This window comes from Camelina sativa, chromosome 10, assembly GCF_030686135.1.
Source record: "Camelina sativa cultivar CO46 ecotype springtype chromosome 10, ASM3068613v1".
NCBI classification, from domain to species: Eukaryota; Viridiplantae; Streptophyta; class Magnoliopsida; order Brassicales; family Brassicaceae; genus Camelina; species Camelina sativa.
The window spans coordinates 27,435,013-27,448,634 of NC_141889.1; the positions used below are offsets into that span (position 1 = coordinate 27,435,013).

Sequence of the window (13,622 nt, forward strand, 5' to 3'; positions counted from 1 at the left end):
ATTAAAGAAAGAAAATTCAGCATATGGTTATTGAAATAAAAGTAGGATTAGAAGATTAAAAGTTGACTAAGTAAGTGTAAACAATGTTTTGAGTTTTGACCATTTCAAAACTAAGAGTTAGAAAAAGGAAATGAAGAGAGAAGAAAAAGACAAAAGAAGGAAAGGATCTTTGTTCAATTTAATTGATTCGTACCCTTTCCTTTCTCTCTTCTTCCTCTCTTCTTCTTCTTCGTATAATAATGGAAGAAACAAACTCTCAACTTTACAAATTCCTCTCCTCTTAAAAATCAAACCTTTTTTTTTTTTGTTTTTTTTGTGTGTTTTGAACCCCTCTCTCTCTCTCTCTCTCTCTCTCTCTCTCTCTCTCTCTCTCTCTCTCTCGCAAGGAGGAGTTGTGACTCCTCGTATCGACGCAAGGTTTTGGGGGTTTTTTTTTTTTATTTTAAAACCCGTTCGTTTCGATGCAGACAAAAAGACAACACTAGTGTTTTTTTTATAAGAATAGAGAGCAAAATATTTGAATCTGGTAATAGAATGTAAGTAAATCTATCTCATCTCTTCCCATAAACTATTCGTCTTCTTCTCTGTTGTCTTATTCTTTTACTTTACTCCAAAGCAATCTCCTTTCTTTTTTTTTGCCGGATCATATTTGATTTGTCATGATTTTATCATCTGACCACTTCCCCCTTTTGGTGTTAAGCGTCTAGATTAGTTTCAATTCGAAAACCATTGTAGCAAATTTCTCTACTTTTCCAACATTCTTTGTCTTCGAAAGTTTGACTTTTTTTTTTTGTGAATTTTGTGTGTTTTGGGACAGAAGCTATATATGATGGGTACCCGAGGGAACGAGGAAGAGGAAGACTTGTTCGCTGATGCCCGTGAAGAGGTTTCATCTGTTTCTGATTGTAACTCTGAAGTCGCCGCCGATGATTTTGTTCAAGCAACTGGTGATTTAGATCTCTGGACTATGAATCCTGAGAGTGTTGATAACCGTCGCCAAAAGTTTTTTCAATCTATGGGTTTTAGTTTCAAAAAAAGAAACTTTGACCTTGATCTTGGTCTTGACCTTGATCGTCTGGGAGATTCTTGTTCCGACCATGTCCCGGTTTCGAAACATTTAAACTCTGTGTCTGAAACTGATCACGAGGAGGAGGATGAGGAGGAGAAGTTGCTGAGGAATGAATCTATATCCTCTAGATCCTCTGTTTCATCATTGTCAACTTCTTCTTTGGCTGAGGCATTTAGTTTCAGAGGTTCGTTTCAGAATCGTGCCAAGATCATTGATGATCAGATTTTTCTGACGAGAGATTATTCCAGCAACAGTAGCAGCATTGCTGAGGGATCGAGTGAATCTGGTTCGAGTAGGTCTGGTAGCTATGGAGAGATTTTCAGAACTCTCCCATGAGTCGTTATGAAGATTCGCCTAAGAAGGGAGGAGCTAAAGGTTGGTTAAAGAAGTTAGGTGTGTTAACTCATATTCTCGACAAAAATGAAGAGTGCACTGATGGTGAGTCAATGGGATCATCGGTACGGAGGCAACTAACTCGAGTTCAGTCTTTTAAAAAGCAGTTCAAGGAGCTTTCGTCTCTTTGCATCGGACAAGAGTTCTCTGCGCATGACGGATCCGTTGTGGTGATGAAGTTTTCACATGATGGGAAGTATTTAGCTAGTGCTGGCGAAGACTGTGTTGTGCGAGTGTGGAACATAACTGAAGACGAGAGAAGAGACAACGAGTTTGAAGTGGTGGAGTCTGACTCAAGCTCTAGTTGTGTCTACTTTGGAATGAATGACAAGTCTCAGATTGAGCCTCTCAAGACTGAGACTGACAAGGTTGAAAAGAGCAGCAGAGGGTTGTTGAGGAAGAAGTCAGAATCGACTTGCGCTGTGTTGCCCTCAAAAGTCTTCAGTATATCTGAAACCCCTCAGCACGAGTTCCAAGGACATAAGGGTGAAATCTTGGATCTTTCTTGGTCGGAGAAAGGGGTAAATTACTTTCCGATTCTGTTTTCTCTTTCAATGGTAAGAAGATGAGATGATGGAACTAATTAACAACTTGTGATTGTGCTGCAGTTTCTACTGTCATCTTCGGTGGACGAGACTGTTCGATTGTGGCGAGTTGGTTCTTCTGATGAATGCATCAGAGTTTTCTCTCATAAGAGCTTTGGTGAGTTTCTTTCTTTATCTGCCTTCTTTAGTTCTGTTTTTGGTATGTCTTCTTACGCACGTTCTCTCTTCCTTTGTGACAGTGACTTGTGTGGCATTCAATCCTGTGGATGACAATTACTTTATAAGTGGATCGATTGATGGGAAAGTCCGAATATGGGATGTGTCCCGTTTCCGAGTTGTTGACTACACAGATATAAGAGAGATCGTTACAGCTTTGTGCTACCGACCTGATGCTAAGGGTGCTGTAGTAGGTTCTATGACTGGAGAATGTCGCTTTTACCATACAATTGGTACGTTTTTTTAACTTTTCGGATTACCAAACACTCAACTAAAATCATATGTGTGTTTTGATATCTGAATCATCTTTATGAACTTCAGATAACCAGCTGCAACTGGACAGAGAGATCAGTTTACATGGGAAGAAGAAGGCTCCTAGCAAAAGAATAACTGGTTTTCAGTTTTTTCCTGGTGATTCGGACAAACTGATGGTTACTTCTGCTGATTCTCAAATCCGAATAATCTGCGGGGTGGATACAATCTGCAAGCTTAAGAAAGGTTTCTTCTTTCGTTCGATATATGTAGGTGTTGCTGTTGTGAGTTTATTTATGGTGGATATATATTTTTGCAGCTTCAAGTCTTGGAACAACACTGACGAGTCCAACATTTGCTTCATTCACATCTGATGGGAAACATATTGTCTCAACAATAGAAGACTCAGGCATTCATGTTTGGGACTACTCTCAACCCAACAAGAAGGCTTCTTCTCAGAAACCAAAAACCATTAGATCTTACGAGGGGTTTCTCTCTCACAATGTGTCTGTGGCTATACCTTGGCTAGGCCAGCAGGGGAAGGAAGACAATTTCATAGCAGATTTGGAAAAAACGTTTGCTCACTTCCCGGCTCCCATGGACTATTTATCTCCAAACAAAGGAGGAACAACGTGGCCAGAAGAGAAGCTTGGAGTAGTAGTAGCAGGTGCGGCTGCAGCAGCGGTTTCAGCTACAGTCAGCAGTAGATCCAAGTTGAGGCTCTTAAGGAGTGTATGCCAGAACGTTAATACCTCTTCGCCTCACCTGTGGGGGCTTGTTATTGTGACAGCAACTTGGGACGGTAGGATCAGAGTGTTCCATAACTACGGTTTACCAATTCGGGTCTAAAGACCCTGAAGCAGTGCGTGTAGATTTGAGAGTTGTGGCAGTGTTAGTGCAGTATTCTTTGATTTTGTTTGGTGCTCACTTAGCCTTAAGATATGCACATTAGGATCATGAGCTAAGTGGGTCTCTCTTTGTATTTGCTTGTAATTGGTACTATTGTATAGTGTGACATCTTTTTTTTTGGTGTGTAATCAATCATTGGTTATGAAAATACCAGTCTTCACTCGGATTTGAATTTGTTTTCAAGGTAATTGTCCTACTCATAAAACTAAACATTAACAGTATATTAATAAGAAGCTGTAGTACCTAGCTAGTCTCTTATGAAGAATTGGGAGAGTTGTATTTTGGCATGTATATATCTATGTTATTATAATTTGAAACCAATCGAATATGGATCATTTGTTATAGGCCAAAAACACTTCAACTTATTGTTTGCCCACACTAAACAAACAGATTTACTACACCATTGTCTTACATTCAATATTGTTTGCAAGAAATAAAAGCCACTGATTCACTGCATACTCTTTGCACCTAACGCAGACTTTTTTTTTCTTTTATTCTACTAAAATGCGTCTATCAGGTGGCAAATGATACACCTTCCCCACTACTAGAGGGATAATCAGAAAGGCAAAAAGGTGCTTTGAGGAAACATGGGCAACAAATAAATTAAGATAAGGTCGGTCCTATTGAATAGCTTTGTTTCCAAGTAATTTTGATGCAGTCTTCTATATGCTAGCTAAGCTATTGCATAGTACCACAGTTAATTATTGAACAAAAAGCGAGAGTTTTTTCATACCATCAAGACTCCTCTAAAGACATATAAAATATTAGATAAAGAAGGTAGTGACGGAGCCTAAAATAGTAAAAAGATGTTACATAATAGCCGTTATACAAACAAAAAATACTAGGCTTAAATCACACAAGATCATACTCGCTTTCCCGTGATCGGAAAGAAGAAGCGGGAGCATCCATTGCAATGAGTGCTTGACGCTTTGTGGGAGGCGTTACCGGGTCCTTGACATTCTTGCAGTTTCGGGCAATATGACCTGGATTACCACAGTTGTAGCAAACTTTAGCGGATGTACATGGTCCAAAATGGTGTCCCCGGCAAGCTGTACACTTCTTTTTCTTTCTAGAGGTGCCTGCATGGTCAGTGCTTGATGATGGATGTACTGCCTTACTTCCAAAAGCGAAGTTTTCAGCCTGCTCCTCTTGAATGCTTTCTTCTATCAGAATAGATTTTTCGACAACATCTGCTAGCCGTTGAAACTCTGCACCGAGTAGATATGTCCGGATGTCGGGTCTCAGTCCCCTTATAAACCTACGAATATCAGCTTGCTCCTTGTCATAATCTTCTAGAAGAAAACATAAAAGCCTGCGAAACTCCGAGCCATACTCCCTAACGGACTTACTCCCTTGTACTAGCTTAAAGAACTGCAGCTCAATGGAGTCCCTAGCCTCCGGTGGAAGATACCGTGTCCTGAATACATTTTCAAACTCTATCCATGTCTTGACGCTTCTCCCACCCTCAAATTGTTGCCACCAGGAAATAGCATCCCCAGCCAAGAAACGCACAGCAATATCCATCTTAAACTCTAGGGGACACTCACAGGTGTTGAAGTTCCTTTTCAAACGCTTAATCCAATCATAAGCATCCGAGGGATTTGCGCCTCCTGAGAAAAACGGAGTATTCATATTCCTCATATATATGGCTCAAGAATTTCTGAAAACATTTGAAAGTAACACCCGTTTCAGATATCTGACCAAATTAAAGAAGTCAGATTATATATTAACCTATTTGGAAACAAAAGAGTTACTGAGAGACAAATTTCAAATGCTTCAAACGAAATCGTATAAGTAAACACCGAAATCGATCTTACCAGTAGTGGAGGTTCATCGTGCTCATTTGGGTCCCAATCCATGCTTGTCTCCTTCCTAAATTAATATATAGAGGAGAATGTCAAATCTAATTAACCTAGTTCGCTATCTAATATACACAAATAATTATGAGAAATACACTCAAAGATATTCTAACAAATACTAGATACTTGAACACTTAAAACCTGAAAAATATTTAAATGATCAAAGATTAACAACAAATTAAATTAATGGTTTACAATGGCCTTTATTAATGTATTTTAATCGTATTTTTTTGCTTTCACTGCTTGGCCGTTTATAGTGGATCTTGCCCGCTCACCACTCACTCACTCACGGCCGAACCAAGCCTCGATCCTAATCAACTAACCAGAACAAACGAAACCTAGTGACTACCCGTTTTAAAACACAACAAAACTAAAAATCAAATCGTTTCAGAAATGTGTTGATCTAACTTAATATTGACCAAAAACAAGATTGAATATACTTGTTTCTAGTATAAAAGAATCAAGGAGAAGCAAATAGAATCAAACATTTAGGTAGTCAAAGAACACTTATTAGACTACTACTACTTTCACAGATCAGGAACTTACAGAGAGAGAGAGAGAGAGAGAGTTGGAATGTGATCTGGGGTTCCTTTGAGACGATAAAGGCGTGATGCATCCAATGAGAATGTTTTTGACTATCTAAAAGAGAGAGAGAGAGAGAGCAAAGAGAACGGTTATGGTAGTGACACGTGTGTGTTGTTAACACTTTCTTCTCTTGAGCAGTAAGTTAAGATCTTACGGTTACGGTTAATTTCTTCTATTGATACATGCAAACAATAGTTACGTGCCACATGGAATCACGTGAGATCTTATCATGTTTGTTCATGAATTTATCCATTAATCAAGGGCTCACGTTAAGCATATATTGTACACTAAAAAAAATTACAGTTAAGAATCTAAATCAACACGGTGGACTAGGATTTTATACAAAGTTATCATAAATGTAATGTAAACATATACTTTACCAGTTTTCAAAAAAAAAATATATATTTTACTTTTTATTATATGATTGTGTATTCACTGGGTTTTTTATAATTATTATTCTAAACTAAAAGAGTTTATCAATCGTATATAAATAAATGATGAAAACATGAAAATATAGGTTACAAATATCTCGTAAAGGCTAACGACAGATGTCACAAAATAACAACAAATATTGCATTAATAATGACAAGTGTTACAACAAATATCTGATAATAATGACAAAGTGTCATGAAAAATGACTAATATTATGAAATCACGACAAAAATTCTTTTATCTTATAAACTACAAGTTACATGTCCACTAAAATTATGCCACATTAGATATTTTGAAATAAAATTAACAAAAAAAATAGTTTCTCAAATTCTAAATCAGAAAAACTCGATCGTAAGATAAATAATTTTCTTAAAAACAAAAATACATAATAGTGATTATTAGCTTTTTGGATTTTTGGGTAAAATAAAAATATATAAAGCCACAAAGAAATCCATCAAACATAACTATTAAAATAAACCTAAATCCATCAAACATATTTGGAATAATAACCCTAAATCCATTATCATTTTATGTCGTTCACCCTTTCCTCTTTCTCTCCTCTGTTTCACGAGAAACAGAACTGACAAACACAACTGAAAAACAATCCTAATTTCACTCCCACTAAAAGATCCACGTTCATGATGGTTACCACAAATTCCATCTTCTATATAAATGTTTTGTAACATTCTCTAATCGCAGAAAATTTTTTCCTCAAAACCTCTTTTATAATCAAAAAATAATGTCCCAATCTTCCCTTCCAAAACCCCTTTCAACTGAACAAAGCTAAATTCCTTTCAAAACAACAGTTCTGACGGAGGTAAGTTCTTTATCTTTTGATCATATCCATTAATTTTTTCTTCTATCCATATTAATTCTGATTTCTATTATTTCAGTTGCAACATGCCTCTTGATTTTACTCATCTCTCTAATCTAAATTCTTTAAAAAGAGAATGGAAGATCAGAGTTCTAATAGCTAGGACATGGAATTTTTATCCAAAAGACAAACCTGGAGTTATTTTGGGTATTGAAGCAATTCTAGTGGATGCAAAGGTAAGTATGCGTAGTTATTTGAATTTTGTATTACATTATAGTCTTTTCAAATCACAATCGAATAACTTCAAAAAATTTGCAAAATATTTTTTGATCATGACAGGGGGATCGAATTCAAGCATCAGTGAAAAACAGTTTAGTTAGAAAATTCAAAAAAGAATTGGTGGAAGGAAGGTTTTGTGATATCATGAATTTTGAAGTTCGTGATAACCTTGGTGACTACAAGGGAACTGTACATCCTTACAAGATTAATTTCATGTTTACTACATGTGTGATCAGATCCCAAGTATATCTCGCTTCAGCTGTTATTCTTTCTCAGAGATTTCAACTCAATCCAATGTGGGTGACGTATTCTTCGGTATGTATCCTCCTGCTATTCTACATGTCACTTTACTCTTAAATAGATTAACAAATCCTTTATCGTTTTCAAGTGGAGCTCAATCTTTCACAGTAAAGTTTATTTAAAAGGAAAAATGTTGACAATATCTTCCTTTCTGTTTATTTAAGCATTCTGATTTCCATTTTTTTCCCAGATATTATTGGAGAAGTTGTTGGTATGAGTCAGATTACTGAGAAAGATTGTTCTGGACAGAAGTCAAAGATGTTGGATATTCAGCTAAGAGATCTAAGGTAAGTGAAGTTGCTGGAGAGTTTCACACTTCTTCATGTCTCTCTTTATAAACTGTACACCATATGGCGTTGTTCACTTTCCATAAATTTTTTGATTTCTCTTTCAGTGACACTATCATGGAGTGTACTTTATGGGGGAATCACGCTGAAGATGTATATACTTATGTTACCAAAAAAACTGCAGGTCCTATAATATTACTTGGGAGTCTTATGAGGATCAAAAAATTTAATGGTAACAAATTCAATCTTATTACTAATTTATAATATGAACTCTTCTCTATGCGACCTTTTAACAAAACATTATTTTATATATAGGTAAAGTATCTGTTCAAAATTCTAGATTCTCTACAAAGTTTTTTCTTGATGGAGACCTATCTGAGATTGCTGAATTTAAAAAGCAGTAAGTCATTTATTTGTTTAAAGTTTTCTAAGGAAATACTTTGTTAAAAGGAAAAATCTTCATATTATCTTCTTTTTTTTTCAACAAAACACTTCAGGCTGGGCAATAGGGACTCAAATGATGTTCATAGAGTTTCTCAACTCATGACACCTGATTTGAGCAACAAAGTTGAAGATTCTTTCCCATTAAGCAGCTGAGAATCTATTGATCAGATTACTAAAACTTCTCATGTATTTGTTTTCATATTCAAGTCTACTTTATAAAGTTGATATATACTTATTTGATTTTTAAAATTGTTAGGAAAATACTTGCGTTACTTTTGCAAGAATTTTGGAATTTCGAAAAGACATTGAATGGTATTATGTTGGATGCACACAATGTTTCAAGAGGGCCATGCCCTATTTTAATCCAGAAACAGAAGCACTTGACCTCAACAAGTATTCACCTTAACAATTTAATAAAGTATGACACTTGCATATCACAAAGATTAAAATATCAGCATTCTTTGTCTTCCTCTTAGGTACAAAGTACTTGTTAAAGTTGTTGATCATACAGCTGCAACCGCTACCTTCCTTTTGTTTGATAGAGAAGTTATGCAACTTATTCATAAGTCTGCGTATGAATTGCTTGAACAGCAACTTCAGGTGTGGTTTGCATTTTTTAAATACAACTCTATGTCATGGTCCGAACATGCTTTTTTTTTTGTTTTTTTACAGATATAACTATCACCTTATAACCAAACTTTTTTCTCTAATTTATTTTGTAGTTTAACCGTCAAGGTCAAATTCCTCAAGATCTCATTGAGTTACAAGGAAGGGACATTGTTTGGATTGTTAATGTCAAAGGTACTGAAAAAAAGAATCCACAATCAAGCTTCAAAGTTGTTAAACTGACTGAAAAACCACAAACTGTTAAGAAATTTCAAGATAATCTAATCTTCAAGGTACGTTGTTACAGAGGTAGTTATTGTATTTGTATTATTGTCTTAGTTGTGAATGGAAACATCCTTATTAACTCGGTTTACATGTACAAGGAGAAAACTCTATCTGAAGTATCTATCATTTCAAGCATGTCAAACGCTATTCAGGTTATATAGTTTTCATATTTCTACATACTAAATTATTACTATAGCTCTCTGATATATACATTAAAGTTTTCTCCAATATTTGCAGATGGAAAATATCTTTTCAGAAACAAAAGATATTGAATTGCCTCTGTCTTCTCCTCTTACTCCAAGCACAAAACGAGGACGTGATGATGTCGTTGATGCTGTTCAAGAATCATCAACAAAGCAAAAATCAACATCTAAGGTTGCATACAAAAGCAGAACATACTTAAAAGTCATATTTGTCATTTTAAAAATATGAATTAAGTTCCTTTACAATTGTTAGGTTGGAACACTTGGTAAAGCTCAGGAAACATCATGCAAAGCAAAAGCATCGACGTAGTTGGTTCCAAAGAGACGAGAAATTAATATGTTATGTCACTTTGATTGTTTTTCCATTAATGTAATTCATCCCTTTGTGCTTATTTTTCTTTAACTATGACTTATTTAGTACCTCTATGTTTGTAACTACTTATGTAAATTAAGTTTTTTTTTTCTAATATTAATGTTCTTCTATCTATTTCAAAAATATTTAGGACATTTCTTAGACAAAGTGAAATTAATATTATGTTGAAATCAATATAAAATCAATAACATTGTCATTTTTTAAAACAATTTCTTTTAACTTTCCTTAATGTATCCAATTAATAACTATGAACTTTCAAAGGTTATGCTCACAAGACCAGAAGTCGTTGTAAAATCTGATTTTATCGCCTAGAGTTAAACTATCTCAAACTTCAATTATAAAATATTAAATAAGTTTACGTCATTGCATTTAACTAACTCACATGATTGTTAATATTTCCTATAATGGAACTATTTCATAGGAAAACCAAATAACTTTTTTCATATAATTATTATAGAAAGAAAATGGTAATTATAATAACATATAATCCCTAAATTTACTCTAACACAACACCACGAGTTGCACGATCTTTGGATACTTAGAACCATCTCCAAATAGTTTTTTTTTCGGCAAACTTTTTTAACACAAGTATAAAAACAGTTATCAAGTTTCCCCTACATCCCTTCCTCCCTTTGGCTCTGTATGTGCCTCTGTGTCTTTCATTCTCTTTGTTCCTTTCTTTTTTTCTTCATATGTTTCAAATTCTACTTTTGGTGTTTTTTTTTCATTCCACTGATATTTACTTAGATTGTTTTCGTAGACTAAGATGAAAACCTTAGTTGATAAGTCTATGGAGATCACATCCAATAAAAGGAAACGGGTTGTGGCCGCACCACCAACTAATAAGAGTTCAAGTGAGAGCAGCGTACAGATCATTAGTCAAAGAGCATTTGAAGCTGCCGTTTACAAACTATCGAAGAGTTTCGAAGTTGTTGCTTCTCCAACATGTGTCATTGCTTCACCACAAACATATTCTGATCAATTTGGTAGCAGCATAGAGGTTATAAGTCGTGAAGCATTTGAAGCCTCTGTTTCCAAACGCTCAAAAACAGAACAATCTCCTGATGGTTCTGTATGGATTCATTGTCACTCTCTTGGCGAAGGTGCTAATGGTTTTGTTTACTTATCCAAGCGAAACACCGATGTAGACACTGATGGTTTGCCGTTAAAGATGGCAATCAAATGCTCATCCATTACATTTTCACCAAGCCTTATTGATGAGGAACGAGTCCTCACAAGGCTTTCTTCTCCATATGTTATTTCATGCTATGGTAGCAAAATAACGATGACAAAAACTCGACCAAACGGAAGCGACTACAATTTGATTCTTGAATACTGTTCCGGAGGAAGTATTGCAGACTTTCTTAAATTTCGAGGAAAGGGGATGGTGGAAAACGATGTTCAGCTATTTTCTACAGATATCCTTGATACTAAGCTTTTTGTGTGTCTATCCTAGCAGGTCTCAATTAACCTTATGCAGTTGTAGTACAGAAGGTGTCAATCCAAATGAGGATCTTTACTATCACTCAAGATGCAATCAAGCAGTCACAAGTTAAGCCAGATTCGAAATGAGTTTTTGTCTAACAACCTAGAGTGAACGAGATGCAAGAACAAAACAAGTTTACAAAACAAGAGCTAAAATGCAATAACTTAAGAGAGCAAAAACAAGCTAAACGAGCAGAGACAAATGAGCAAGCTATTGGAACAGAAATAAAGAACAAGCTTAAGGATGCAGAAACAATCAGATAAGATAGAAGTCCTAAAGATGGGAGTAATTGATGTCGGTAGAGTATCCTAGTCTACAGAGTGTTTAACATGCCACAAGCAAACTGTCCCTAAACAATGAACATCACAACCTAGCTAATCCAATCTCTTTACAGAAGCTACTCAAACTCAACCACTTCCAAACCTAGCTCTCGCTAGAGAAACATGATCAAGCATGGCATGAAAATCAAGTTCATTCACGTCAACAAACATCCTAGACAACTAATCTCTTAGGCTAGGAACGTAAGTCTCTGGCACTAGTTGGTCAGACATTTCATCGAACACCTTTTGAATGCGGAAATGTCTAAAACCCAGTTCCAATTGATCAGAGAGAAACTAGTATTTCTAACTCTAGTCCAGAAGGGAATCATACAATCAAAGCTTAAATACTCTACATCCTAAGATCCTCCACCTAATCTATCCCATCCTCAAGAACTACCACACTACTCAGATCCGAAAATCATAGTCAAAGATATAAACTCAGAAAACATTAATTCAAGCATCCTAAGATAGATAAAAATGAGATGAACAAGTTTTAAGAAGAAATCCAATCAAAATACTGAATAAATTCAAAGATATCGGGATACAAAGTGTCAAGCGTTTTTGGTGGCTAGGGTAAACCTTAGGGGAAAGAACAGAAACAAGATAAAAGATATATTCTCGAATGAAAACTTAACAAAACGTATTTATAGTAAAACATGGAAATCTCTAAAACATAAAACGACAATATAGAACGTCGGTTCAGGAATCCTTCTTGGATGCGTCTTCGGGACAAAACCAGGACGTCATTTTAAGAGCATCGATCGAGTCGCATCGTCAGAGTGTCGATCGAGTCGCGGCTTGAGAATGTCGTCTGGGAACTCCTGATCGAGTCGCGTCTTGAGGGTGCTCAGGAGCCATCCTGGGACGTCTTGGTCGAGTCGCGTCTAACATCCGATCGAGTGGGAGCTCCCCTTTGCGTGCGGGTCGAGTCGGACTTCTGAACGTATGTGCATTCACTAAAACGGAGATAACTCATGAACCACGACTCCGATTGGTTTGAAATAAACTGCATTGAAAAGATGACTCAATTCTATACAACTTTGATGAAGACGTCGAAAGCTGAATCCCAAAGTAAAATCTTCACTCGACTCAATCAAAGACGTGGAAGCTTGTGTCGCTGGGTAGTGTAGATCGAGTCGATTAACTGCTCTCCTGATCCTTGTTTGCATTTGATGGTTTGGACACCTCCTAAAACACCTGAAACAACTCCAAAATGCAAGATGCGTGAAAGACCAATGCAAAGACTACCTAGATATGCATGTTATGCAAAAGAGACTAAAAACAATACGAAGCAATGAGTTAAGAGAACAAAATGAATGACAAATGCATCATCAAAAGGTGTAAAATTTATACATATCAATCCTCAAAGGTATCAGCTATATACACTCAATGAAGATTATCCACTGTGATATTAAGCCAGGTAATATTTTACTTAAACCTCAAGTAACCCGTTCTATGCCTAATGGTTTTGAACCAAAGATTGCCGATTTTGGGTTAGCGTTAAGAAAAACTTCAGATGAGTATGGAGATGGTAGTGGTCATAAAAGAGGAACATTATTGTACATGTCTCCTGAAGTTTTAAGAGAAGGTCTTTTGGATTATGCTGCTGATATCTGGTCATTTGGATGCACTGTGTTAGAGAAGTTAACTGGGAAGAAGCCTTGGAGTGAATTCCGGGTATTAGACAGAAAGAAACTCAAAGATGTCATCGCCCATAGCTCTTTCAAGTCGTGCATACCTTCATGGTTATCTGATGATGCAAAGGATTTTCTAAACAAATGTTTGAAGATAGATCCCTTGCAAAGGTTTGACTCTACAGCTTTGTTGAAACACAAGTTTCTATCGTCATGCAATGTTGATGATAATGTTGTCAAAAAAGGCTTAAGGAACATTGAAGTTCACATAGACGGTGATCGGACCATATAGCTTCGAAAAAATCAATTGAAAAATCTCCAGATCTCGATT

At 36.0% G+C, this 13,622-nt stretch overlaps 3 protein-coding genes and 2 pseudogenes across 6 annotated transcripts; 4 read left to right on the forward strand and 1 right to left on the reverse strand.

Moving 5' to 3' along the window:
- The first annotated feature begins 394 nt into the window (after window positions 1–394).
- On the forward strand, window positions 395–3,532 carry LOC147937483 (uncharacterized; annotated as a pseudogene). Its single transcript, XR_015569179.1, has 6 exons — window positions 395–536; window positions 818–1,983; window positions 2,071–2,164; window positions 2,247–2,456; window positions 2,545–2,721; window positions 2,795–3,532. The product of XR_015569179.1 is annotated as an uncharacterized LOC147937483 (transcript).
- Window positions 3,533–4,065: 533 nt separating this feature from the next.
- On the reverse strand, window positions 4,066–5,915 carry LOC104719866 (uncharacterized). 2 transcript variants are annotated; one of them, XM_087468273.1, is made up of 3 exons: window positions 5,790–5,915; window positions 5,202–5,256; window positions 4,066–4,994 (listed from the first exon to the last, which is right to left on the reverse strand). In XM_087468273.1, exon 3 carries the CDS (start codon window positions 4,906–4,908, stop codon window positions 4,237–4,239), a length of 672 nt encoding a protein of 223 aa, XP_087324399.1. In that variant the 5' UTR covers window positions 4,909–4,994; window positions 5,202–5,256; window positions 5,790–5,915; the 3' UTR covers window positions 4,066–4,236. The 2 variants fall into 2 exon arrangements, with proteins under 2 accessions (XP_087324399.1, XP_087324398.1); XM_087468272.1 differs by having other exon boundaries at window positions 4,066–5,044; window positions 5,790–5,910.
- Window positions 5,916–6,759: 844 nt separating this feature from the next.
- Window positions 6,760–8,713, forward strand: LOC147937484 (replication protein A 70 kDa DNA-binding subunit C-like; annotated as a pseudogene). Its single transcript, XR_015569180.1, has 7 exons — window positions 6,760–7,077; window positions 7,154–7,310; window positions 7,414–7,668; window positions 7,844–7,940; window positions 8,048–8,172; window positions 8,256–8,340; window positions 8,438–8,713. The product of XR_015569180.1 is annotated as a replication protein A 70 kDa DNA-binding subunit C-like (transcript).
- Window positions 8,648–9,985, forward strand: LOC147937485 (uncharacterized). The gene is made up of 6 exons (XM_087470542.1): window positions 8,648–8,777; window positions 8,861–8,984; window positions 9,107–9,283; window positions 9,374–9,427; window positions 9,513–9,650; window positions 9,732–9,985. The coding sequence occupies exons 1-6, from the start codon at window positions 8,734–8,736 to the stop codon at window positions 9,786–9,788; spliced, it is 594 nt and encodes a 197-aa protein (XP_087326668.1). The 5' UTR covers window positions 8,648–8,733; the 3' UTR covers window positions 9,789–9,985.
- Window positions 9,986–13,046: 3,061 nt separating this feature from the next.
- On the forward strand, window positions 13,047–13,583 carry LOC147937486 (mitogen-activated protein kinase kinase kinase 20-like). The gene has a single exon (XM_087468828.1). It carries the CDS (start codon window positions 13,047–13,049, stop codon window positions 13,581–13,583), a length of 537 nt encoding a protein of 178 aa, XP_087324954.1.
- Window positions 13,584–13,622: the final 39 nt, after the last annotated feature.